The sequence below is a fragment of the Ovis canadensis genome, chromosome 19 (genome assembly GCF_042477335.2).
Source record: "Ovis canadensis isolate MfBH-ARS-UI-01 breed Bighorn chromosome 19, ARS-UI_OviCan_v2, whole genome shotgun sequence".
In the NCBI taxonomy this organism is placed as follows: Eukaryota; Metazoa; Chordata; class Mammalia; order Artiodactyla; family Bovidae; genus Ovis; species Ovis canadensis.
Window position 1 is genome coordinate 65,342,501 of NC_091263.1, and position 26,060 is coordinate 65,368,560.

At 42.7% G+C, this 26,060-nt stretch overlaps 3 protein-coding genes across 5 annotated transcripts in view; 2 read left to right on the forward strand and 1 right to left on the reverse strand.

Annotated features, from left to right (window-relative positions):
- Nucleotides 1–1,827, forward strand: part of AMT (aminomethyltransferase) — a 6,313-nt gene extending 4,486 nt beyond the window's left edge. Inside the window, exons 7-9 of the mRNA XM_069562356.1 lie at nt 1–61; nt 680–835; nt 935–1,827. The exon at nt 1–61 is cut by the window's left edge and continues 120 nt beyond it. Of these exons, the coding sequence (XP_069418457.1) occupies nt 1–61; nt 680–835; nt 935–1,113 (396 nt within the window). The 3' untranslated portion in view covers nt 1,114–1,827. The remainder of the gene's footprint in view (nt 62–679; nt 836–934) is intronic.
- Nucleotides 1,828–2,113: 286 nt separating this feature from the next.
- On the reverse strand, nt 2,114–5,809 carry TCTA (T cell leukemia translocation altered). The gene is made up of 3 exons (XM_069562378.1): nt 4,776–5,809; nt 4,387–4,441; nt 2,114–3,402 (listed from the first exon to the last, which is right to left on the reverse strand). The coding sequence occupies exons 1-3, from the start codon at nt 4,996–4,998 to the stop codon at nt 3,360–3,362; spliced, it is 321 nt and encodes a 106-aa protein (XP_069418479.1). The 5' UTR covers nt 4,999–5,809; the 3' UTR covers nt 2,114–3,359.
- The window catches only part of RHOA (ras homolog family member A), a 50,657-nt gene continuing 29,638 nt past the window's right edge, over nt 5,042–26,060 (forward strand). The window contains exons 1-2 of one of the 3 annotated variants that reach the window (XM_069562374.1): nt 5,042–5,603; nt 9,533–9,611. The gene's annotated coding sequence lies outside the window, so the exon portion shown is untranslated. Of the gene's footprint in view, nt 5,604–9,532; nt 9,662–26,060 lie in introns of all 3 variants that reach the window. The other 2 variants (XM_069562376.1, XM_069562375.1) reach the window with 2 other exon arrangements.

Genomic DNA, 26,060 nt, shown 5'->3' on the forward strand with positions numbered 1-26,060 from the left:
TATGGGAACGACATTGATGAGCACACCACACCGGTGGAAGGCAGCCTGAGCTGGACACTCGGTGAGCTGGGCTAGCACTCAGGGAGGGGATCCTAAAGGCCGGAGGGACCCTTACTGAGACCAGCCAGCCCAGGACTGCTTCCAAGGCTGTGTAGCGTAGAGCAAGGGACACAGCCTCCCTGAGCCTTCATTCTCTGAAGGTGCCACAGTGGCTTTGCCCAGTAGATGCTGAGGACTCTCAACAGAGGTGAGGTGAGCAGCACAGCCTTCAAGACCAGGGGGGAGGAGGTGGGTGACTAACTGCACTGCAGGGGAAGGAATCAGGTCTAGGGGGGCCCTGAATAAAGGAGCCTTGATGCTGGATGGATGTTGTACACGTGGGCATGCTCAGTTGTGTCCAACTCTGTGACCCTAAGGACTGTAGCCCGCCAGGCTTCTCTGTCCATGGAATTTTCCAGGCAAGAATACTGGAGTGGGTTGCCATTTCTTATTCCAGGGCATCTTCCTGACTCGGATCGAACCCGCGTCTCCTGTGTCTCCTGCACTGGCAGGTGGATTCATTACCACTGTGCCACCTGGGAAGCCCTGGAGGGATGTTACTTGGGGTCCTTGTTGCTGGGACCTTCTGTGGTCAGAGGTCTGATGGACAATGGCTTAAATCTGTCGTGTTATGTTCCAGGGAAGCGCCGCCGAGCTGCTATGGACTTCCCAGGAGCCTCAGTCATTGTTCCCCAGCTGAAGAGCAAGGCACAGCGGAGGCGTGTGGGGTTAATGTGTGACGGGGCTCCCGTGCGGGCACAGAGTCCCATCCTGAGTCCAGAGGGTACTGTGATCGGTAGGTGGACCAGGGAAGCTGGAGCCCTGTCCCTCCCCTAGGAGGGTGGGGGCCCTGGGCTGGCAGGGGGGTACTGATACACGGTCTCCGCCCGGACAGGTGCTGTGACCAGTGGCTGCCCCTCACCCTGCCTGAAAAAGAATGTGGCGATGGGTTATGTACCCTACGAGTACAGTCGGCCAGGCACCCCGCTGCTGGTAGAGGTGCGGCGGAAGCAGCAGCCGGCCGTGGTCAGCAAGATGCCCTTTGTGCCCACAAACTACTATATCCTTAAGTGAGGGTGACTGGGGGACGGGGCCCTTCCAGGAGCCTCACACTGGAGGGCAGTCTAGCAGGGGTTAGTCAGGAAGCTCAGGCAGAAACACACCCAAGGTGGGTGGCTAGGTGGATACTGGTTCTCGTCTGGGTGAGCACGGACACACCACCCGTTGCTGCCTCATGTCGTTGCCACTGTATCTTTAAGAGCGCATTTCTGAGTGATGGACCAGCCCACGTGCCACTGACCCCTCTCTTGCCTGCTGGAGATCAATTCTGGTATCTCATCCTTCCAAACGGCTCACTTCAAGGGGGGAGAAAGCCTGCCCAACCTACCTCACCATGGTTTCTCACACTGCAGTGCCGGCTACCTCCTCTAGTTCACTGGCCATGAAGGCAAGCCGTTGCCTCTCTCCGGGCAGGGATGTGATTCCTGACTCATAGAGGGTTGGCCCAGTAGGGCTGTGGGGCCCGTGTGTAAACTCAGGGGTGGCTGAGGCAGGCATGGATCCACTCTTTCACATTCTCCAGTTGGCCCAGTCTGCTGCCCAGTCGCCAGCCACACCAGGCCAGGCTCACCAGCTGTTGTTCTGAGCCCCAGGGCTGCTATGGACAGGCTGGGCCTCCTCCCCGGCTTGCCTTATCCTGGGCTGACCTTCACCCCTGGGACTTATTATTGGACTCCACAGACTACTAAAAAAATAAATAAATAAATGAGCTTCCTTCCTTCTTGTTCACTAGAGTCTCTAGCTTCACTGTTCTCTGAACACAGGCTTCCTGGGGGTGCCAGTCTAATGCCGGCCTGCCTGGCCGAGGCTCAGAGTGGGTTCCCCTTGAGGCAGGCAGCTCTCTAAGAACTAAAGTGGTGCCCCTATTTGGCACCATCACTGCTGGTAGGAAGCTGACATCCCCTCTCCACCTCTGCAAGTCTGGGTGCTCAGGGGCAGCGGCCCCCAGGGTGTTCCCTCCCCAGTTTCTGCTGTGCATGCGCACTCCGTCCTGTCTGAATAACCACACAGTTGATGCACTTTCAGGTTTAATAAGCCACATCCTCAGTTGAGCCTGGGGTGAAATGTGAGACCAACTGTGAAGTGAGTGTGGTGTCTGTTGTCAGTAGGCGGGCCCGGGGCTGCAGAACCATCATCCCACCACCAGTCCTCATGCACGTGCTCAGCACAGTCCTACTCCAGTGCACAGTGCAAAGATGGCCTAGGCTGCCAGATGGCAATGTGACATTTACCAGAGAGGAAGCAAGCAGTGGGACACTGAGGTAGCTGCTGGCCCAGCAGAAGCAGGCAGAAGTACGACCATCGGGGAGGGAGGCAGGTCCGGGCCCACACTGCTCATCTGGAGCTCGTGTGGCCCACTGTGGAAGTGGCAGGGCTGCCTAGCATACGGGCAGGACGAAGCTCCTCTGGTCCCGGGTAAAGATGGGAAGAGGGGAGGCTGCAGGGCATGATGGGGCTGCTCTGCACTAGCTGCTTAGTATGTCCCTGTGACTGGTGGGGCACAGATGCACAACCCCATGGGCACTTAGGCAGTGGGGGTGGGAAGTCACCCCTGAGACAGCCTCTTTTAGGTACCCAGCTTCCTTCTGGGAGGGATTAAGAGGTGTGTGAGTATGATGCTTGGGAAAAAAGCTTACACAGCCTGACTCCCACCTGGAGAGGTCAAAGGAAGTGGGTGTTTGGTGCCTTCGTGTCTGGAGGGTGCCAGCTGCCCTGTCTTATACTAGAATGGACAGCTAAGTAGCCACAGAATATAAGGCTGTGTCCAGGACAGGATTCCCTGGCTCCCTGCCAGCAAAGCAAAAGCGAAGAAATACAGCAAACTCAAGGTTCAGGGGAAAACAGACCTGCCTGAAAATCTCAGAGGTGATCAACCTCAGGCTTCCTCTCAGGGACAAATCTCTACAGGATCACATCCCAGGGAGATGGGAGGAAGAACAGAAAGAAGCCAAGACAGAAAACGGACTGTTGGCCTCCCCAACCACAGAGGCTTCTGAGCTGACCCCTGAAAGGAGGAGGAGGTTTTCTCTCCTTAAGGCACCCAGATCAGGGTAGAGGCAAATTCTTTACTGGCCCAATGCCTGGGGCTGCTGAAGGCAAGGCCAAGGGCAGTGGAGGCCCAGCCCTGCGAACACTGGGGTACACCTTGCCCCCAACCCCATCCCTTCTGCTGTTGTCCCTGGGGTCTGGGCAGCAACAGGACTCAGTGTGGGAGCCAGGAGACCCGGTGATACCCCTGGAGACCCCTCTGCTGGCTTCCCTTATTCTCTGTGGGTTTTGAGAGGTTCATTTGCTGCTGTTTCCCTGAAAGTGACAGAAGAGAAGAGGAGTTATTCCATGGACAGTACAACAGTCTACTCTTGGGGGCTGAGCTGGGCTCAGAAAGGCCACACTATAACCTAGACCTCTCTGCTGAACTTCCACAGCCCTCACTGCGGTGGGAAAGTCCACCACCTTTCACCTGTAGGCTTATTCTTCCTCCTGCTTCTCCACTTTGTGCATGGTGCTCCCATCCTTCACCAGTTTCCAGGGACAGAAACCTGTGCAGTGGCAGGCCTCCTAACTGGCCTTGTGCCCTCTCTATTGGATAGGGTGTTCCAGGTCCCTCCATGCCTTCATGTTTGGCCTCTGACATCACATCTTTGTCTATCCTTCCAATATGTCACCCTTGTTCTTGCCTCCGGGCGTTGTTCTGTCCATTCTCTTTGCTTGGTACACCGCCTCACCTTTGCCCTCCGTTTAGGTGTCTGACTTGGAAGACACCTGCTCTGACAGCCCTCACGTCTGCACTGCTGCCCGCCCTCCCTTTAAATCTCTAGCTCTCCCTCTGAGCAGGGCCTGGGGTGTTGTTCTCTGGACCCAGTGGGGACCCTGCCATGTGGTAGGAGCTCAGAGATCACCTGAATGAATGCTCTGACTAGTGACTTCATGTTTTACACATGAGGAGCTGATCCTGAGGAGGCCAGTCGGGACACTAAGGACAGAGAGTCCTGCCTTTCCAACTGAGGGGCTTACAGTGGAGTGGAATCCTACAGACTTGCCACTTCATCTCTGAAATTGTGACAATAATACCATCTGCCCCACAGGTTACTGAACAGGTTATGGATGGGCTATTCAGACATCAGTGTCATGAAGTCTGAGGTCTACTACTGCAGGCCCTGGAATGTGCTGCGAATGCCACTAAGCTGGTGGACTCCTACCTTGAGAACTCCCTTCCCCTGTCCTCAGCTCAGGAGTGGCTTCTGCCTACTAAGCACATGAGGTAGAAATCAGAATAGATTTACTCACCAGGAAGGGAAATGCGTGGAGCCATCAGGTGTGGATCCGTTCTGGCCGCCCAGACCTGGGGGCAGGAACACATTCAGAAATGCAACAGGCTGGGGGTGGGTATCTGAGCAATTATCAGCCCAGGTCAGAGGTATTGTTTGCTGGACAAGGGACTAGTGGTATTGTCTGATGGGGGTTCAAAGGAATTTGTACGTGATGGGTGGACTGGTGGGGTTTCCGGTGGGAAATGGTATGTTGACATGGGTCAGGGGGACAGCATTAAGTTGTGATGAGGTTCTCAAGGGATCAGTGGTAGTCTGGGGGGGGGGGGTGGATTCGGGAGAGCCCAAAGGTACAGTCTATGGCGGAGGGGGTGTGGCCGGCCCACGGAAACTGGTGGGGAGTCTCACCTGGGCGGTGATACAGCCCGGTCACCGTACTCCCGTAGAACCCCCACGCCAGCTGGATGCTCAGGAGACTTAACACCAACCAAAGCAGCAGCAGCTTAAAGAGAGTCACGCGCATGTCTTGCGCCTCCCACTCCCGAAGGAACTCGCTGCCGAGGGCGCCCAGCGCGCCCAGCACCGTGGCCGGCAGAGCCTGCAAGGACTGCCCAGACCAAGGCTCCGCCATGACTGGCCGGCGCCTCACCCGGGGTACTGTCACCGTTGTCCCCACTGCGCAAGCGTCTGGTCTTCCGGGCCCAGGTCCACTAGTGCGCACGCGTAAACCTAAGCAAGGCGCGTTTACCTCGCTTGCGCGAAGAGTTGGCAGTTTGGGGCGGAGTATCAAAACCGCGCACGCGCACCTAGCCCCACCCTGCTAACTTAAAGGATGAGTGACTCGAGGAGTATAAAATAGCAACCAGGTCTTTTATAGCCCTGGAGTTCCCGTGATGCCCCACGCGGCTGCAATGATTGGTTAAGCGCCTTGACTTTAGGGTGTGGACGCGCTCCTGAGCAATCGTGGCTGAGCAAGGAGCGCGCGCGCGTGCGCGGGGCCGCGACTGGGGCCGGCTCGAGCCCGCTGGGCACGCGGGAGCGCGCACGTCGCTCCCCGCCCTCCCGCCGCCGTCGCCGCCCGCTCTTGGTTTCTCGCGCTCCCCGCCCGTCGCTCTCCGTCGGTTGTCTCGTTAGTCAGCCGCCGCCTCCTCAGCCACCCGCTGTAGTCTTCGAGCTTGCGACTCGAGGACAAGCGTCCTCGGCGCGGAGAGGCCGGACTCGGAGTCGTCGCCTGAGGTGAGTGAGAGGGTTCCCTCCTAGCGCCGCGGCGCCCCGGGCCCGCCCGCCCGGCACTCTTCCGGCCGCCCGCCAGCCGCCGCCCCGCCGCGGCCGCGCCCCACCTGCTGCTCTCGGCCGGCAGCACCAGCACCAGGATCCTGGCCCCTGACCCCGACTCCAGGCCGGGGACCCAGGCCCGGCTTCCCAAAGCGGCGGCCCCGCCCGCGCAGTCCCCGGAAGCGCGCCCCGCGGCCTCCCGCGCCCCTTCCCCCGCCCGGCCAGGCCTGCTAGAGCCCAAGCCGCCCGCCCGCGGTCCCCGTCGCTTCCTCTCTTAGGGCCGCGCCGCGCCGGGCAGGGCGGGGGCTCTGAGCCGGGCCCCACGACCCGTCGGGCAGCCGGCCCCTGTGAAGCGCGCGTGGCTGTCGGAGTTGAAATGGGAAAGAAACTCTTTACAACTCCATTTTGGCTTTTGCATTTAATATGAAACATGAATCACCGTTTTATACTGCGTGAAGTCCAGTTATGTTTTGGGTATTTTCTTTTTTAATGCAGTATTCTTTGAGATTTTGTAAGTAAAGCATAGTGTTGAAATCTTAGAGGTTAGGATTCTTCGGTATTGAAGGGAATTTTCCGGTTGAAAGGAACGTTTTTTTTCATGATTTAAATTTTGTAGGATCACAATAAAGGAATAAGTTGCTTCGTCTAAGTTGCTACCTTGATTAGGCATCAGCTAAACTCTGTGCTTAGTTACCTATTAGATCCAGTTACAAGTTCATTAAATGGCACTATTTGCAGTCAGTTTGGTCAAAACCACGTTTAGTAGTTTATAATGGAAAATTGGCATTCTTTTTACCTGGAGTTGGTTTCACTCGTGTTTCTTAATAGTCCTGATTTAACATTTTTACCTCTGTTGGTAACTTGTTTGACTCTTTCTGTGTTTTAAGTCTTTTTAAATAAATCTTTCTTGCAGGTGTGTAATGGGATTGTATTCCTGCCAGATCTGAAGGGGGGGAAATACTTTAAAAAAAAATTACTGTAAATGTTGTTTGTGGTGAGAATTTTTCTGCCACTTAGTGTCGCACACCCAGATGTGTAATGCTTATGTACCAGTGCTTGATTGTCACTTTAGAGATGGCTCAATTTCGAGAGATGTTTTGAGCATTTGGCGCAAGTGACATTGTTTGGACTGAAATACAAGATTAGTTCTTAATTGTAAAGGATAATTAAGAAAGATCTCTTTTGATAAATTGCCTTAAGTAGTTTTTCTTTTTTTTTAGAGCACTGGTGGGTGGCTCTTGGAGACATAAAATGTGTAAGATTAAAAACAAACAAAAATATATATAACATGGAATTTGGTTTTAGTCAAAGTCTAGTTCTAGATTTATAGCCTCTGTTCTCATCAAAATCCATACTAGAGGCAAGAGGAGATTAGGAATCCACTAATTTTTTTCATTGATCAAGAATTTTAGACCTGAAAGGAATCTTCAGGACTTGTATTCCCAACCTCATTTGCAGATGGGAAGCTGAGTCCCAGAGACTTCAGTAAATTTCCCACAGTTGTATGTCTAGCCAGGTGCCAGCCAGAACTATTTTCTCTGTAAGATCTTCTCCATGTCCTCCCAAACAGCTTGCTTAGAGTCAGCTAAAATTCAGGACTTTCAGCTTATTCCAATGCTTCTCCTTTTATGTATTGCTGTGTGTGTGTGTTTTAATGTATTGAGAGAATCTAAAAATTTTTCTAAGAAAAGTTCAATTCTTTAGCTTTTCCTCTCCTTTCTGTAATTTGGATGATCCTATAGCAGTTGAATGAAATAGGTAAAGGAGTATACAGGATCTCTGCCTTGTGTAGTTTCTGGTTTTAGATGTTATGACCTTTTCGAGGGACCCAGCTTCTTCCAGAGGCAGGACCAGGCTCCCCTGTTCCAAATCCAATGTAATTATGTCCTGATAGGTTCTAACAGGCAACTGTGGGCTCTTTTGACTATTGATTTGAGGTGGGATGGGGAGAAACAGCAAATATCAAGAATACAGTTTCATATGTGTGTGGTAGTGGTTTTGCTGGAGTGTTTTTAGCCCTGATTCCTTGTTTGTCAGTTAACTCTTTTTAAAAAAAGTTTAACCTGGGAGACTTCCCTGGTGGTTCAGAGTTAAGACTCTGCAGATCCAGTGCAGAGGGCACAGGTTCAATTCCTGGTCAGGGAATTAAGATCCTATATGTTTCATGGTGTGGCAGAAAGAAGAGTTTAACCTGGCTATGTGGGGGTGTAAGTTATTAGGAGAGTAAAAACATAGATGTTCAGGTGTTTCTTGTTCATAGGGTAGAGTCCAGGCAGTGACTTAGGAGGTGGGTTGCTACTTTGTTGTGGAGCTGAGAGATTTATGTTAACTTTGCCAGAAGACTGATATTTCAACGTTTAAAAGCATTAATTTGGATTTGCTGGGCTTCTATAGATAGCACCTCAGGTTGGTAGTGATAATTTTAAAAGGGATTGAACATAATCCCTGGATTTTAATCACATATTTGTAGTTTAAAAGGAAATTGAAAGGAGAAAAAAGGAATTAAGGGAATTTCTTCTTCCCTTACCACTTAGTTTATACCTTTATGCACCTGGGCTGTAGAACTGTTTGCTTGCACTTTCACATTAATGTAACCAAATTTTAAACTTGTGTTAATGTATCTTCTTACAGTCTGCTCTTTGGGGACATGCTCACTGTTAAATACTTGTGAGATTAATAAATTAAAATTTTCAAGACAGTTTGAAGTTAGTAATTACTATAAAATTCCTATTTCAAGTGACTCATTTTTAATCTGTGGTGCTGTAGTATTAAATAAGGGCCTTGTATACTCATAATTATGGTAGTCATGTGACCAAAAATCAGATAGACATCGAAGCTGCTCATTCTGGGTGTTGGTCTGAGTTTATTGGTGCTTCCTCCACATGATTTGGAATACATTTTTATAGCAAATAATCATCAAAAACATGAGATACTCTTAAATCTGAGCCAGTTTGTAGTTGATAGCAGGATGAGTTTTTAAAGAGGATGAGTAAAGTAAATGTGCTTAAGCATGTTTATAATAGCATCTTAATATTCCAGTAAAGGGAAAGAGAACGTAAGCAGCCAGTGAAATAAGTTTTCAGTGTAGTGAAGGGAAAAGTAGGAGGTAAAATGAAATTAGAGAGGTGGGCAGGGACCACATGTAGGATCTTTTAGGACATGGGAAATTTTTGGATTTTTTATTTTAATCATCAGGTTTTTTTTTTAAATGAGGATGATTATACGATCCTACATTGAACAGTTAGAATCATTCACCAAGAGTAGGGGATATGTCTGAATCCACTCTGCCTTCGAAACAGTAAACTAATACTGATCATTTCTGACAAAATGATCAGAAGGATTTTCATATTATTAATGTCTTTAGCCTAATAACTTCAACCTGTGTTTTTGAAGCCATTGGCTTTTGGACAGTTGTCTTTTAGCCTGCAATGTCTCTGTAATGCCCGTGTTAAAAAGGAAATGTAATTTGATAAAGCAGGTCATTCAGATGTTCATGGTAGGCTGGGTGGTAGGCATACAGGTGTTCAGTGTGAAATTCTTTACCTGTGCTGTGTGTTTATAATGCTGTGTGTTGCATGTTTATAATTTTGGAAAATTTGCATAAAATTCATCTGCTTTTGATTTTAACTTTTAAGAGGGCAGCATTATAACATTCAGAAAATAAGGTTAATACTGTGCATTATGTTGAATGAAGGAGGCCAAAACATTTAAAAGTTGTAACTTTCATGGTATGTCAATTAAAATTAAATTCTGCATTTATTCCTCCTCTGGATTCTGAATTACTTACCAGATCTTTGGGCAAACCCGTTTTACATCTTGTGCTTTTTTTCCCCCATGAAATGAATAGACATAATTCCTGATTTCGTTTTATTTTGTGTGTGTTTTTATAGTGCCTTTCATCTGAGAAGTTCAGGGCACTTTGTAGAACTTCTGCTATACAGGCCGTGGGTCTTGCAGCACATTTGTAAGGTATGTAAATAACTTTCATTCCTCTTTGTCCATGGAAGAGAAATTATTATGTATTACATATTAACGTAAGTTCTAGGGAAATGTAGGTGCAGTACTGTTAATGATTTTCTTTTCCACCAACCTTGAGATCTTTATCTTACTCCATAACTTTCCCCTCTGGTCTCATTTTCCTGTGTGTCTCTATACGATACTCCTGTAACTTCCTTTTTCTCTTCTCTTCTACCAGTATTTCTTTCTTAGTTGACAATATATTTTCTAACCTCTTAATCTTTAAGAAGATATCTTTACCGCATTTTACACATATTTCTCTCACTTCTGTGTCACTCTCATCTTAATTCTTCTTTTTTTAATGTCTTTACGTTTTCATTTTTTCTATAGTTCGGTCACCTTACACATATCTTACCACAGCCTGTGCTGTGGGTATGTCTGATTGTCAACAAAAAATAATTCAATCAGAGAATGAAGATTGGAGGATAATTCTTCCTCTTGCCAGAGGAGTCAGCAGTAGTACTGGTTTGAGTGGGAGCAGTGTTAATAGCAGGTGTAACAGCCCATCCTGGGACTATTCAGATATTTTAAACTGATTACAAATAAAGGAAATAGAATCATCTAATTTAATTGATACCAAGTATCCTGATTTGGTGCTATTTTGACTACCTTTTCTTGTTCTCCTTGGGTTGGAGGGAACTCCATATATGAAGAAGAGAGCTCTTTAGAGGATGGATATTCTCTTTTGGTGAGATGGGCTACCTGGCAGGGAAGTCACATAATGGTAGTGGTTTTGGTTGGCTTTGAACTTCTTAGCATGGTAAGAGGAGTGGACAAGCTAGCTTGTCATTTTTCATTCATTGAAGAAATAGTTCCTCAATAGCTACTATGTGCTGGGTGCTGTCTTGGGACACATTTGAAGAAAACAAAGGCGGTCCCTGCCCTCAGATAGTTTTTTCTTTACATTGTCTTTATTCCTAAAAACATTAACATTGTGAATCATTTCATCTACTTTTCTCAGTATCACCGATGAGAAAGTAGAAAGCACATCCAGGGTTAATATCACTGCCCATTTTTATTCTAGTAGGAAATACTGATGACCTGTGGCAAGAGATTAGCCAGTGCAACTGCTGGACATAGGATGACAGCTAGACTAGCACTGCTGGCCATGATTCTCTGTTGCAGTCCCATTAGGCTTGGAATTTCTCCTTTCAGCAGATTCGAGTGATGCTTTAAAGTGGTTTGATTGATGGCCTCTTTTAAAAAAAGGACAGACTATGTGTCAGGGTTTTCTCAGTTCAGGTTTTACATTATTGAGTTAAAAACAAAAGTAAGGTTATGCTTTTGCTCTGTAGGTTTGCTTAAATCAGAATTTTTTTTTTTAACTGGAAAGGCTGATGGCCCTATGATTACAATAGAATTCTGCCGAAAATGACCTGCCTGTCTGCCTAGCTAGTTATCGATCTGTCTTTAAGCAGATTATTTAATTTCTTTGAAACTCAGGACCTACATCTGTGAAATGAAGATTCTATTTCATAGGCATTTTAGATGAAATAATATGTGAAGAGCATAGTGCTCAATGCATGTTAATTTCCTCCCTTGGTGGAAATACTTGTTCTAACTTTGGTAGATTCTTCAGGTATATTTTTCTTTTAGGATATCAGTGCATTGAATTTATATAGTGACTGTTTGCTTTCAGAATGATGAGGATTTTGATAGGAAGTTTAGTTATATGAATTTTTTTACTGCCACCTGACTGTATAGGAGAAGCACGCGTTTGTTGTTGTGTTTTGTTTAACTGTAGGAGTTAGTATGTTGGACTAAGGTTTTACCATCATTTTTATACATGTTAACTGACATCATGAATAATAGTTTGGTAAACATGAGACCATGTTAATCACAAGTTGTCTAGATTCATTCTTGGGTTGTAGTAGTGATTCTGCCTTTATCTGACGATGGAATCATTTAGTTTTACTCTTAAGCATTAGTAAATAGTAGCAGCAGAGATGGCACTGTCCAAGAAATGGACAGAAAAGTAGATCCATGGGGTGGAGATTTTTTCCTATTGTTACTTGCTGCCACTGCCTTTTATTACTGAAGGGGTTTTGAACAATATCTAATCTATGCCAACTCATACACATTCATGTGTCTTAACTGTACCTGAAGAATCTTCAATCACAAAGCATTTGTTTATCCTGTATGAACTATATGCAAACCTCATTTATCTTTCAGACTTACTCTTTAGAAGTATTACTTTCCATTAATTAAGTGTTCTTACCTTGCATCCTTACCATAGTCCCTAAGGCAGAAGTCCCTAAAACTTACAGGAAAATGTTTTGAACCACTTTGTCAATTTAATAGTAGCCCCTCCCCCCCCCAAAGCAGTGCCCACATTAAAAACAGATCTTTTTTTGCAAGGAGAGGGACAAATGAAGATACCTTTTTATTTTCTGAAGCTCCTAGCTGATCTAAAACAGAGTTCCACTACTTGAAAAATTGTTTGCTCTGACTTTAAGCATGTGGTTGAAAGTTCTGCTTTTGTTATATGTACTCGATTACTTTTACCTTATTCCCATGGCAGCTGTATCTGAGTTGGTATAGTGCAGATGAGTTGTCCTCTGGTGCCTCTTCCGTGGGCCCAGAGGGCAAATGTTGGGCCAATCTTCTGGTATACTTTTACATAACCCTACTGTTATTCAGGTTTTGAGGCCTAAGGAAGTATGTTTAAGGTGGATATTTAATGTTATAACAATACAATTTTTTGGCTATGAGATAATTTTATTACACGATTTGGCAGTTTTGCTGGAAATACTACAGTGTTTTTTGTGGAAAAGTTCTTTTTTGGGTGAAGTCTTTTGTTTAACTTTTAAAGTAATTCAGAAGGAACTCTGTTTATCTTTTGATAGTCTTAAGTTCAGAAAAGGAAAGCAACAAAATATCCTAAGTAAGAGCATGGGCTCTCTGGAGAAAACTTGACAGTTAAGTACTAGCTCTTACACTCGACATGTTATGACTGGATAGAAATTATGACTCCTTTATAACTTAGTCCCTTCTCTGTAGAATGGCGATAACAGAGGGCTGTGGAGGTGCAGTAAGAGAGAACTACTTAGCCTCAGTGCCAGACAAGCAGATGCAGCTCTTTAACTTCCACTATTCAAGTTATCATTTGTGGTACCTAGTAATCACAGTTTAATTTGAAAGATAATTTTATTTGGAGGGGGGAATAGCACCCTAAGAATTAATTTTGGGAGAGAGAAACACGTCTCTGTACTGAATCCCTGTTGCTTTGGAACAGTGGTTCCCAAACCTGTCTGTTCCCAAACATGAGATCCAGTTCTTCAAGCTGGAATTACTTTGGAAGGCTTTTTAAAAATCACTTTTATTGAGGTATAATTTGCATAAAATGGGCTTATTTAAATAACAGCTTAATAGGTTTTTGGTAACTACATGACAACCCACTCCAGTATTCTTGGCTGGAAAATTACGTGGACAGAGGAGCCTGGCGGGCTCAGTCCTTGGAGTCACAAGGAGTCAGCCATGACCAAGTGGCTGAGCACACATGCACCTGTGTAATTGCCACCCAGTCAAGACACAGAGCATTTCTTTGGGAGGCTTTGAGATTTTCTATTTTTGACTAGTTTTTTATTTAAAAACAGTATGTATGCTTGGTAGGACTGTGAAATACAAGTGAGGTAAGACCTCACACCCATTCAGATGGCTGTGTATTTAAAAAAAGTGTTCTCAGGAATGTAAAATGATACCGCCACTATGGAAGACAGTATAGAGGGCCTTAAAAAATGAAATAGAATTATCATATGACCCAGAAATGTCACTTCTGGGTTAATACCCCAAAGAATTAAAAGCAGAGTCTTGAGATATTTGTACAGCTGTGTTCACAGTAGCATTATTCATAGGAGCTGAAACAGGGAAGCAGCACAAGTATCTACTAGCCAATGCATGGATAAGCAAACTATGGTATATACATACAATGGAGTATTATTTAGCCTTAAAATAAAAGGAAATTCTGCAGCGTGCTACAACATAGGTGAACCTTGAGAACACTCTAACTGAAGTAAGCCAGTCACAAAAAGACAAATACTATATGATTCCACTTCCCATGAGATACTGAGAGTAGTCAAAACCGTAGAGACAAAGTGGAATGCTGGTTGCCAAGGGCTGGGCGGGGGAGCAAGAATAGTCTAGCGCCTGAGGGCAGTTAATGTGCAGTGGGTATAGTTTTAGACTACAAGATGGAGAGTTGCTGGATACACTGTGGTGATGGTTGTGCAACAGTATGACGGTATTTAATACCACTTAACTGGACACTGAAAAATGGTTAAGATAGTAAACTTTGTGCAGTCCTTCTCTCAGACTTTTGGCTTCTGTTGGAGCTTTAAATGTATTTTAGGGCAAGCGGGTTGGTAAAGTGTGGATGTTCAGTGCACAGCAGAAGTGATTGACTTTGGAAACAACAAGCCTTTCTCACATCTCAGCCTCCCAAGGTTCTCACTTCAGAGAAAACCTTTATACCTGTTTCCTGTATATAAACCAAGTAACTTTCATATGTATCCTTCTAGTGATACCCTGTCCCGTTTTTATATACAGACTAATGCATGCCCCACTGTTATACATCTATTTTTTCCCCTTAACAATATGTCTTGGTAATTATTTGACAAGATAATTGTACAGTATAATTGAAAGTATACATTGTGGAAAATAGTTTGGCAGTTCCTTAAATAGCAAAATATAGAATTACTGTGAGACCCAGCAATTCCATTCCTAGGTATATACCTAAAAGAATTGAAAACAGGTACACAATTGCTTGTACATAAATGTTCATAGCAGTACTATTCAAATAGCCAAAGAGTGGAAATAATCCAAATGTGCATCAACAGGTGAATGGGTAAACAGTGTACATACATACAATGGAATATTATTAGCTATTTTTAAAAAATGAGGCACTGATACATGCTGTGGTATGGATAAACCTTGAAAGCGTTATGCTAAGTAAAAGAAACCAGACACAAAAGGCCACATTGTATGGTTTCATTTATATGAAGTGTCTAGAGTAGGTAAATCCGTAGAGACAGAAAGCAAATTGGTGGCTGCAAGGTGTTGAGGGGAGGGGAAACTAAGGAGTGACTGCTTAATGAGTATGAGATTTCTTTGGTGGTGATGGAAATGAACATGTTTTGGAATTTGATAGAATTGGTGGTTGCACAACCTGAATTATGCACTTTGAAAGTTAACTTTATACTATGTGAATTTCACCTCAACTAAAAAAATTGTTTTTTAAAATATATGTTGAGGCCTGACCCTGAAGAGTTTTCAGATTGTTAGTTGTGGCAACTTGAGAAGACTAGTGATTTTTGTGCCAAAATGAAGCGTGCCTGGCTATGCACTGTCATTGCTGGAACATCTGAGCAGGCCATGAGCAGCTTGGGGCTCTTGCTTCATTTTCCTCTGTGTGTCATTTCTCAAGTCAAGCACTGTCTTGGGGACAATGTCAGTGGAGAATTAGGTTGCACAAAGTCCAATTCTGATTCTGTGCATCTATTTAAAGTTCACCCTGAAATATTTACATTTTGAAGTCATTGATACAGTGCTCCTCTTAGGAAGCCAGGAGGTATGTTCTCTCCCGGTGTTTCTTGGCCCCCTACCCTGCAAAGAATTTAAATCTGGGATGATTCCTTGTTGGCAGTGTCGGCCTGCTGCTTTTGGTCTCCAAGGTCCCTTGAACTGATACTGACCCTTGGCAACTGCTTGATCAGGATGGCTGAATAATATTGATAGTACCAGGCTCAAGCTCATTCTGAGCAAATGGACAGGTGGTGGTTGGGGCCTCCTTGCCACCCGGTTCCCAGCGGAGTTCATAAATGCCTTTGCTCTCAGTTTACTTCCCCTGGTAGTTACTGGTGCTTCCAGTGTGCTCAGCACAGTCCTAGATACAGGTGAGCCAGATTGTTGGTAAGACAGATTTCTGCCCATTGCATTGAAACATAGTTTCTTCCTCTGGCTTAAGGAAGAAGTATGTGTTGTATCCATTTGTATGTGTATTTTAACAAAAAGACCAAAGAGCAGTGTGGAGGAGGTTACTGGAGAAGGGAGTGCTTATTATGAAAATCTACACTTGTTTTCAGCCATGTTTATTCTTTGAAGAAGAAAAATCTGATTCTAGTTTGGTTGTTACTTTTAGGATTATCTGAAGGAAAGCCTGTATTTTGACTTCTACTTTCAGTTTTATAGTTCTGATAGCTTTGCTTCAGGAGGGTGAATTGTAGGGCATCCTGTAAACGTTCATTTGTGTGTGTTTAAGGACAGGAAATACGGCTCGTGTAGAAAATTTGAGATCCTAAACCAAGATAGTATCGTTGTGTTCTGGATAACTGAAGCTTGCATCTTTAAGCTTTACAACTTGTTTTATTCCTATAGTGAATATCTTTTTCTGTCATTGTATCTGGCCTTAAGCTTTCCTGTGTAATGAGGTCTTTGCTCCTAAAGGATTTTTAAGGTCTGTCCTTAGAGTATGTTGAATTGCGTTAGGACTCTGGCCTGGCCTGAGTGGCACTTCTCTGCCTCCCCATTTTACATTTCTGAGCCTGATTTACAGGGTTTTCTACTTCCTTGTCATAGGCTACACCTCTTTCTCACTTATGCATGCATTTTCTTAAACTACTGTGCACTTAGCTGCTGCCCAGCTAGACTTACAGAGTTGGCTAAAATAAGAATAAGTTCATAGGGAGGATTTGACACTCCTTCTATAGATAATTGCAGTTCCTGGTTTTATGAGGGGTTTCTGTATTCTTAAATTACAACAACTGTGTCTTAGAAGATAGCTCACCACTGGTGTACACAGCTGATCTTTTTGTAACCACTTTCTTAAAAATTTGCACGCAGCAAATTGGTTATATAAAGTTTCTTTGTGAAATGTATTTTTTCAGATTTGCTATTTGAACACTTAATTATTACATGCTTGGGCCTGTGCTTGTCCAACAATGATGAATAAGAGATGTGATTCTTAAACTAATTGGAGTTTGGCAGGAAGAAACTTTGGAGGGGTGTGATGAGTGAGGTAGAGAGAAATGTTACGGATTCACAGTACTTAAGGGGCCTGATCTAAATTGGGTCAGGGAAGGCCTGAGAGAAAGTGACTTAGCCTTAAGTATGAGGTTATCTAAGTGGGGGAAGGGTGGATGATGTACATCCAGGGGAGAGTGAAGGAAACATGGCTTAATATCCTGAATTACAGGATATTGTTTTGGCTGAGGGTGGTTGTATGCTTTGGGTTTTATAATTTTATGTTAGTGGTTTGGGAATTGAAGTTTTTTCTTATCTGCAGTATGACATTTTGTACCCATATTTCATCCAAAATATTTTTTATACCTCTTGAATTGACACTACTCCTTTCCGCAGAAACTAACATTGACAAAACTTAAAGTTGGGCGTAAGTTATTATGTACACTAGGATCATTGTTCTTCATAATGAAATTCACAGGATTTTTATGAGTGTTAAATTTTCCTTGTAAAATTTCAAGTTTAGTTTCCCAAAGACTAGACAGTTTTTGGTTTTATAATAGTCATATGTACGAAAACAATACTGATTTGTAACTTCATTAGAGAAATAATATAAAATTTCAACTGGATTACATAATTGAGGCATATGGATGCTAACAAGGTAAGTCTTATGAACTCAACTTCTAATCTGTTGTGTCCTCTGTGTTTAAAATAATGAATGCAGTACAAAAGTAAAAATTAAGTCATGTCCAAAGCTGTGCTGGTATTAAATGCTCTTATTTCTTGAGTGATTGAGAGGTGGTAGAAAGCTTGCTGTAGTCATCACTGTTTCTTTTGTGCAACTAATCCCTTTGAAGAATTACAAGGTAAAATAATTTTCTCAAGTATGCTGAGTTAGTGATTTTTTTTCAAGCTGTGATTATATTCTCTGCGTGGAAATTTATTCATTATCTTTCCAAAATATTGTAAAGATCTTGATCCAGCAGAAGCAGTACAGTTATTCAGTTGAATTATTTCTACTTCTCTTTCTTGGCTGGAGAACTGTTTTGTGCCTGCTTATAATGAATGTTTGGCTAATAAAAGTCTGTGTATATAATGCATTCATTGTAATCTGGTAGCATTATCATTTTTTTTTTTTTGGTAGCATTATCTTAAAAGTCTTTGGTGGCTCCTTATCTGCTAAAAACTATGCACAGAGGTGGACTTACTGTGAGTCTAAGAAAACAAATTTTGTAAAAATGTGTGGTACCTAACCAAGTTATCAAAATTATTTAGGAAATTTACATTATAGAATTCAAATTGCTGTCTGGCCCTACAGTTTAGCTTGAAGTCATAACTCAGCCAATCCCCTCCTCACCTAATTTAAAGCCTGTTCTGTTTTTATATCAGGAGGGGCTCAATGTATTTCTCTGAGATAACAGCATGGTTATTGGTCATGGAAAAATCAGACTTGAGTGCATTACAAAAGGTTCTTAGAAAGTATTAAGAGGAATGTGATTGTGTGTTTATAGCAGATTGACATTGGCTTAAGGATTTCATAATTGCCATTCAGAAAGTTATAAAAATCAGACTCATTTGATGGCAAAACCTAAACTGAACTGGTGAGAAGTTGTGTAGTCTTCATCCTACTTGGTGTGATTGTTGACTTATTTTACTGAAGAACTGTTGACCCAACGTGTGTGTTACTGAGTATTTAGCATTTGCACCATATTGCCCTTCTAAATATGAAAAATTCAAAATTTAGAAACGTCTCTCCCCAAGACTTGGTTGAAGAATTGTGGGTCTGTAGTTCTTGGCAGTGAGGGAGATGCTAAGTCTTTTTCTTTAATGGGAAAGGAGAATGCAGGATGAAGTATGGTTGGGATATGCACTTTAGAAAAATAATTATTTGCTGAGCTGGTAAAAGTTTCATTTTAAGAAAAATATTCCTTTCAGATCAGGCCATGTTATAAACTGTTCTTCAAATTCTGGACAGATAGAATTTGAAGGGACAGAGTTGCCGTTTGTATAAAATAAGACCTAAATGATAATGACACACATTTATTGAACATTGACCTCTTTTCCATATATGGAAGCTCTTTTTGTATGATACATTATTTAATCTTTATGATAGTCCTGTTTGGAAGGTTCCATTCTTCGCTTAACAGATAAGGAAATTGTAAAGGGGCACGAAGCTAGTAAGAGAACTTCCAGGTAATGTAGCTCCTTTACCGCTACTGTAAATGCCTTCTTTCTACTCAGTTGCTTCCTATAACTGGAAATTAATTTCTCAAAGAACCTTTTCTTTGGCTGGTCTGTGTGGGACCTATCCATGTAGTGAATATTTCTCATTTTATGTAGTAGTCCATATATTAGATCCTGTATGCTTGTGAGACACCCCAGGTGGGACTCTGATTTTGAACCCCCCAAATAATATTTGGTCAAATAACATTGGTGAGAGTGTTTTGGGTTGGGAGGGGTGCTGGATCAAAATCACTGGAATGCTGAGAGCTTGTGTCAGCTGTCCCCTTCATGAATCTGTGGGTGGTGGAAGGGTTAAAGTGCATGTGATTACACCTTCCTCCAACTACAGTGAATAATCAGGATTATTCATAAGGTAACGTAACAGTGGAGATGCACAGTTTCCAGGCCTTTTCCCCTTCTGCTTGGAAGGACTCAATAGAATGCAAGGAGGGAATGCTTATGGGCCTTAAAACATTTACTGAATTAGGGAAATTTTCATTTTAGGGAATAAAACACCACTATATTCAAGTAACCTTGATTCTGCTTTAATTTATGGAAAAAATAAATTTCTTGTATCTTCAGTATTTTAGCTACTATTAACAAATTGTTTCTGATCCCCTGTAATGAATCTCTTCATCCTGGTTGAACACTGATGCCCCCTAAAATATTACCAGAGCATTGGGCTTTTGCTAAAGGCCTTTTGCCATACCTCATGTGGTAAGATAGACATTTAGCCCTTTTTTCTCCTTTCACGGTGTTGTTTCATACACAAATGTAGGGGCTAGCTACAGAGTTTTTATATACAGTGGTTTGTTAATTGTAAGCCTTGTTTGAAAAAAAAAATAACTTCCTACTTGAAGAATAAGACTTAAGACCAATTCAGGAAAGCAGGCAAATAACTAAGAGGAAGTAAATTTGAAGGGTAATGTCTATTTTTAGTAACTTGGGCTTTTGAAAGTTTCCTTTCAAAAAGTTAGAAATTAACCCTTTCTTATACCAACACATTTCTATCTATGAACTCAGGAAGGCTACGTTTCTTAATTCATTTGGTGAACATACTTCTGTTCAGTGATATTTTTGACCTTGCTAGGCATTGTAGGGAATATAGAAATGAAGATGGTTATCCCTCACAGATTTGACTCCAGGCTCCTCACAGATACCAAAACCTGTAGATGCTTATATCCCTTATATAAAGTGGTGTAGCATTTGTATATAACCTGTGCACATCCTTCCATATACTCTAAATCATCTCATACTCTAAATCATCTCTAGATTACTTATAATACCTAATACAGTGTAAATACTTGTCCCTTAGTTTACATGGGGATTGGTTTCAGGACCTGACCTGAATACCAAAATCTGGATACTTAAGTCCCACAGCATTCAGGCAACCATAGGTCGTGTGGTGGTATCGTATTTATTGAAGAGTCAAGTATAGGTGGACTTGGGGAGTTCAAGCCTGTGTTAGCTATAGACATAAATTCAGTGTATCACCAACTGAGCTATGAGGGAAGCACAAATTCAATGTAAATGATATATAAATAGTTGGAGGCATATGGCAAATTCAAGTTTGCTTTTTGGAACTTTCTGGATTTTTTTTTCCCCTGAGTATTTTTGATCCATAGATGAAGAACATATAGATAGAGGGGGGCTGACTGTGTAGTCTTTATTTTTTCTTTTAAACTGGAGCTTACAAATAATAGTACCCAATAGTAAAGCATTGGCTGTTATGTGCCAGGTGTTGTTTATTCTTAGTAGTTTCTTTTGTTAACTGAATAATTAGTACTATCTTATGAGGGTAAGAGCCATTATTTTCCCCACTGCCAGGTGAGGAAGTAGAAGATCAGAGGAGTTGAGTAACTTACTCAAAGATTGACAGTTGCTTTGTACCCTAGGCACCTGATTTCAGAAACCTTCTCTACCAGTGCAGCGCATCAAGTGATGCAAGCTTACACAGTCGTTTGGGAAACAGCTGTAAGAGTTTGAAGTTAAAGAAGAATTTGTGTTGGAGCAGCCAGGGTGTCATCTCTGGGGAGGGCGTGACTTGACCTAAAAGGAGATAAAGAGGAGTGTTATGAGTAGTGTGAATCAGCCCTTGGCAGTGTTCAACTGCTTGAACACAGATAATCTTGTTTTACCTCCTTGTAGGGAAGAGAGGGTGTACAGTGTTGGTTAGCCTAGGGAAGTTAAGTGAGAGGGGAGCAATATACTTCTGTTAGATTCAATGTACTTCTGTTAGATTCAATATACAGGAAGTCAGATTCCAAGATGGAGTGTTACACATGTGCTGTTTTGCCCCTTGCCCTTTTTGCCTAACATACTACCCAGACCTTTCCAAGTCAGTCAGTACTAAAATTCACTAATCATTTTAAAAAACATAGTACATACATTTCATGTTGTTCAGTTGCTAAGTTGTGTCTGACTCTTTGCAACCCCATGGACTGCAGCATGCCAGACTTCCCTGTTCTTCACTGTTTTCTGGAGTTTGTTCAAACTCAAGTCCATTGAGTTGGTGATGCCATCCAACTATCTCATCCTCTGTCTCCCTCTTCTCCTGCCCTCAATATTTCCCAGCGTCAGGGTCTTTTCTGGTGAGTCGGCTCTTCCTAACAGATGGCCAAAGTATTGGAGCTTCATCATCAGTCCTTCCAAAGAATATTCAGGGTTGATTTCCTTTAGTATTGACTGATTTGATCTCCTTGCTCTCTCAAGAGTCTTCTCCAGCACTACAGTTCAAAAGCATCAATTCTCAGCCTTCTTTATGGTCCAACTCAAATCTGTACATGACTACTGGAAAAACCATACATTTTATAGATTGAGACGATGCAAAAGGATGTGTAGTTCCTAGAAGTAACCATTAAGAATTTCTTTTGTATTTTTTGAGAGAAAGTCTGTGTATATACCAGTGTTCATTGTCCTCTGGTGAATGTTAATTGTGTGTCTCTGCCAGGTTCTGTTCTGTATATCTGTACATCTCACTAATACATGCCATCATACTAATGGCATGACTGTAAATACTTAATATCTTTATTTTTTAAAATTTAGTCTTATCTTTGAGATCAGTCATTAACAGATCTTTAATGGTTGTATAATATGCCATTGTATGGATACTTAAATCAGTCCTCAAAAGGGACACCTAAGTTGTTTCTAATCTTTTGTTAATATATTAATAATTAAGCTATTGCTGAAGTAGATGTTCTTGAACATAAGTATTTACATCCCTTTGAATATATTTATGAGATACATTCTTATAAGTAAAATTGGCTGGTTCAAGCAATGTATATGCAGTTTATTATTTACTTATTTTGGCCACCCCTTGAGGTGTGCAGGATCTTAGTTCTCTGATCAGAGATCGAACCTGTGTCACCTGCAGTGGAAATGTGGAGTCCTGACCACTGAACTTCCAGGGAATTCCCAGTATATGCAGTTTAAATTCTAATATTGCCAGTAACCCTAGTGAGAAGTTGCTCTCTCCATTAATATTGCCATTATTTAATATCTCCATTAATAGTGTGCTCTTTTTATGGCTTAATCCCTTTACTACTCAGATACTGAAATCCTTCAGTTCCACTGGGGTTTACAGTCCAGCGATCTTATTACCCTTTTACTGCCCTTCAATCTCCGTCACTTCCCAATTTCCTTCTGAGTTCATAGTTCATCACTGTAATCACCTCCTTTTATATATTTTTAACTCATACCCTTTCTCACTTCATCTTATCTGGCAAAACCTCGGCCCTTGTTGAATCCAACTCTTCATTTATTCTACCCTTTCACTGATTGTCAGGAGCAGGAGAAAGATATGCTGACTGGTCTCATTTTGAACTCAGGATCCATAACCTCAAAAGTGGCTCTTTCCTAAGTTAAACACTGACTAGCCATCCCATTAAGATTCCTTGGTCCATTTATTTTATTTTCAGGACAATATGGCACTACCTCCTTAGCTCAAACCTGTTTCCCTTCTCCAGCCTTACTGTCAACCAGTGATCTTGCCTCTTCCTTAATTGAGAAAATGGAAGCAATTAGAAGAGTCCACCACTACACCTACTTACCTACATTTGGCTGTTAGGGGCTTAGGGGCTGCTTCCTCCTCTGTCACGGTGGCATAGTCCTTTGGGAGTCCATAGTTCATTTCCAGGATTAGCCTCTCCACTTGTGTGCTACACGCTAGTCCCCTCTGATCTCCTCAGAACCCTGCTTTAGCAGTTTTCCCCTCCCCTGCATCAGTTCTACATTCAGTCTATTGATGAGACCTTCATAGCCCACCTAGCAGCCACAGAGGTGCGGGATATAGTTTTTATTGTTGGTAGCCATTTGAGCAGGAAAGAAAATGACTGAGTTGAGGGAAGCACACTGAGCAGGGTCTGCCACACTTTGCAGACTTTTTTTCCCCACTTGCTGGAAACAGTTTTATTGAGATATAATTCACATGCCATACAGTTTACCCATTAAAGGTGTATATAAGTCGGTGTGTTTATTTGTGGAGTCAACTTCAGAGCACTTGCATCACCCTGAAAAGAAACTCCCGTGCTCTCCAGCTGTCACCTTCCAGTCCCCCGTCACTAGTCCCCAGCCTTAGGCAACCGCATCTCTGTAGATGTGCCTGTCCTGGATGTTTCAAGTGGAGCCACATAATATTTGGTCTTTAGTGACTGGCTTCCTTTATTTAGCATAAAGTTTTCAAGGTTCATCCACACTGTAACATGTATTTTCTAACTTGAAAGAGCATTTTATCCTACCTTCCTCAGTGCTCATCTCCATCTACCACAGTGTGGCCAACGTAATCCTTAACTGTGGCCAGTTGAGAAGTTTTTACCCGTGTGCTGCTGGAGACCTGATGGCTGTGTCTGTGCCCTTTTTGCTAGTTGTATAATATGGAGCATTTCCTTGAAATGCTCTTTCTTTTGGTGCTGGTTCTATCATAGCTTTCTGACTTCTCTGCTCAAAAATCTGACTTCCTCATGTCCATCTCTTTCATGTTGCTAGCAATCTCTGTGGATAGATAGATCACTGTCTCTCCCTATTCCACACACTTGAAGGCTGTGCTGTTTTTTCCTGTAATTAGAACTTAGTCTGAGTGCCAGTCATTTTCATCAGGTTGGGAGAAAATATGCGTAGGGTTAGGAAAAAAGCAATCCAGACCCTCACCATGGTCTTCTCATTTCTACCCTCATTTCACCTCCTAGCCGTTTCTCATGCTGCTGCAAGGCTCTTTGATAGTCACAGATCTGATGTTGCCATTCCATTGGTTTTCTCTTGTTTACAGAGTAGAAGTCAGGTTGCCATAAATGACATTCTGGATCTTTCAGTCTAACTATCACTCATCTTTCCAGCTTTATTGTCTCCTCTCTGACTGCTTTTGTTTAAGGTCATTTGCTCAGGCTGTTCCCTCATGTTAGAAAGTATTCTTGAGCCACCACCTCTCTTCTCAGCTCCTCCCAGGGGACTAATCCTCATTCTTCCAGGTCGGGGTCAGATGTTACATTTTGTGAAGCCCTCTAGCAGAATTGCTTGCCTTTCTCTCCATTTAAACCAGAGAGCATAGGCTTCTTTTAAACACGTTTAGTTACTGTGTTGTTTTCTGTAAGGGTGTTTTTCAATAAGTCTGCTCTCTAGCACCTACAGTAGAGAATGGCCCATAGAAAACTATTGGTTTGGGTTAGACTGATCAAAGGTAAGGGAAATAAGAATTGAGATAAGGCCACTGGTTCTGGCAGGGAGGTGATCACCATTGTGCTACAGTGTAAGAGTGTAGGTACTAAAGGATGTAAGAGAAACTAACTGGGGATTGGATGGGAGTGCCTTCTAGAATTTATCTTTAAATGACCTGATACTTTTTCTGTAATGTTTTCTAGAAAAATCTGTAACATGAAATTATCCTTGTAGCATGCAAAAAGCAGAACCCTGAATAAGAATCTTGTGTCTTACCAAATAGCCATGGGAGAATTGTTTAGAATCATTGTGTCTAGTAGATTTTCTGTGATGATGGATGTATTGTGAATCTGCCTGTTGATACAGTAGTCATATGTGGCTGATGAGTGTTTGACATGTGGCCAGTGTGACCAAAGAAGTGAGTTTTTCAATTTAATTATAATATTTTTAAAAATTAGTCACGTGACTATGGCTGTCATGTTGGGTGTTGAAAGTGTAACAGTACCAGTTTTGGGAGTAAGTGCAAACCAAACATTCCATCTTATATTCTTGCTTCAGGCAATGACTCTGCTTCCCTGAACATATTTTTTCATTGTTTTTGTATTCCAGTTGATAACTATTGTTGAAGTCTTTAACTTCCTTCCTGCTTATGAATAATTTAGATATGAGAGAAGTCTTACTTAAGCATGTTGAGGAGAGCTTCACTAGTACTTCCTTTCAAAGTCGGGTTGAAGTCAAGTTTTTATTTCTCTTGTGTAGCAGCCAATGTGGTAAATTATATGGTGGCTTTCATTCATTCATTCAGCAAACACGTGGAGAGCCTACTAGTGTCTGGCTTGGCCTTGGTCATCTAAAAATGAATAAAACTGTCCCTGTTCTAAGTTAGCTTTCAGTCAGTAGGAGGAGTCTTATTTGTGTCTGACTCTTTGCGACCCCATGGACTGTAGGCCCCCAGGTTCTTCTGTTCCTCTGTCCAGGGAATTTTCCAGGCAAGAATGCTGGAATGGGGTTGCTATTTCCTACTCTAGGCGATCTTCCCAACCCAAGGGTTGAACCCACGTTGCCTTTTGTCTCCTGCAAATTGGCAGGCAGATTCTTCATCACTGTAACATCTGGGAAGCCCCTTATTTAAGTAAGAATGATAAGTAGGTATGAGGATATATATTATAAATATATAAAGGAGATTCTGTGGAGAAGGAAAAGGAAGTAGAGAAGGAGATCAGGAAAGAAGTAACTTTGTCATCTTGAGAGGTAAATATTTGATAGAGAAGAGGTAGGGAGGCTTCTTGGGCAGAAGGAAGGTGTATACAGGACCAGAATAGGCTTTTACTGTTAACAGAATTTTATCATGGTGCAAATGTTAATGGAATAGACCTAGAGTGAATTGGACCCTTTACACCTTTAATGTCAGAAGGTTGTTGGAAAACATTGCTTCTGCAGTGTAGTCCTTAAAATCCAAGTGTGTGTCTGTGAGTGAGCTTGTGATCCAGGATTAAATTTCTGAACTTTGATCCATAAACTGATTTTTCTGTCCTATGACCCTTCTTACCTCATTCTAGATGAAATCCTTGTTCC

Excerpts from the sequence above, each read along its gene's own strand:
- TCTA (XM_069562378.1), bottom strand. The coding sequence starts at position 4,998 with ATGGCGGAGCCTTGGTCTGGGCAGTCCTTGCAGGCTCTGCCGGCCACG. Across the intron at positions 4,442-4,775 it reads CGGGCTGTATCACCGCCCAG|GTCTGGGCGGCCAGAACGGA; the intron begins GTGAGACTCCCC and ends TCCTGCCCCCAG. Across the intron at positions 3,403-4,386 it reads TCCACGCATTTCCCTTCCTG|GGAAACAGCAGCAAATGAAC; the intron begins GTGAGTAAATCT and ends TGTCACTTTCAG.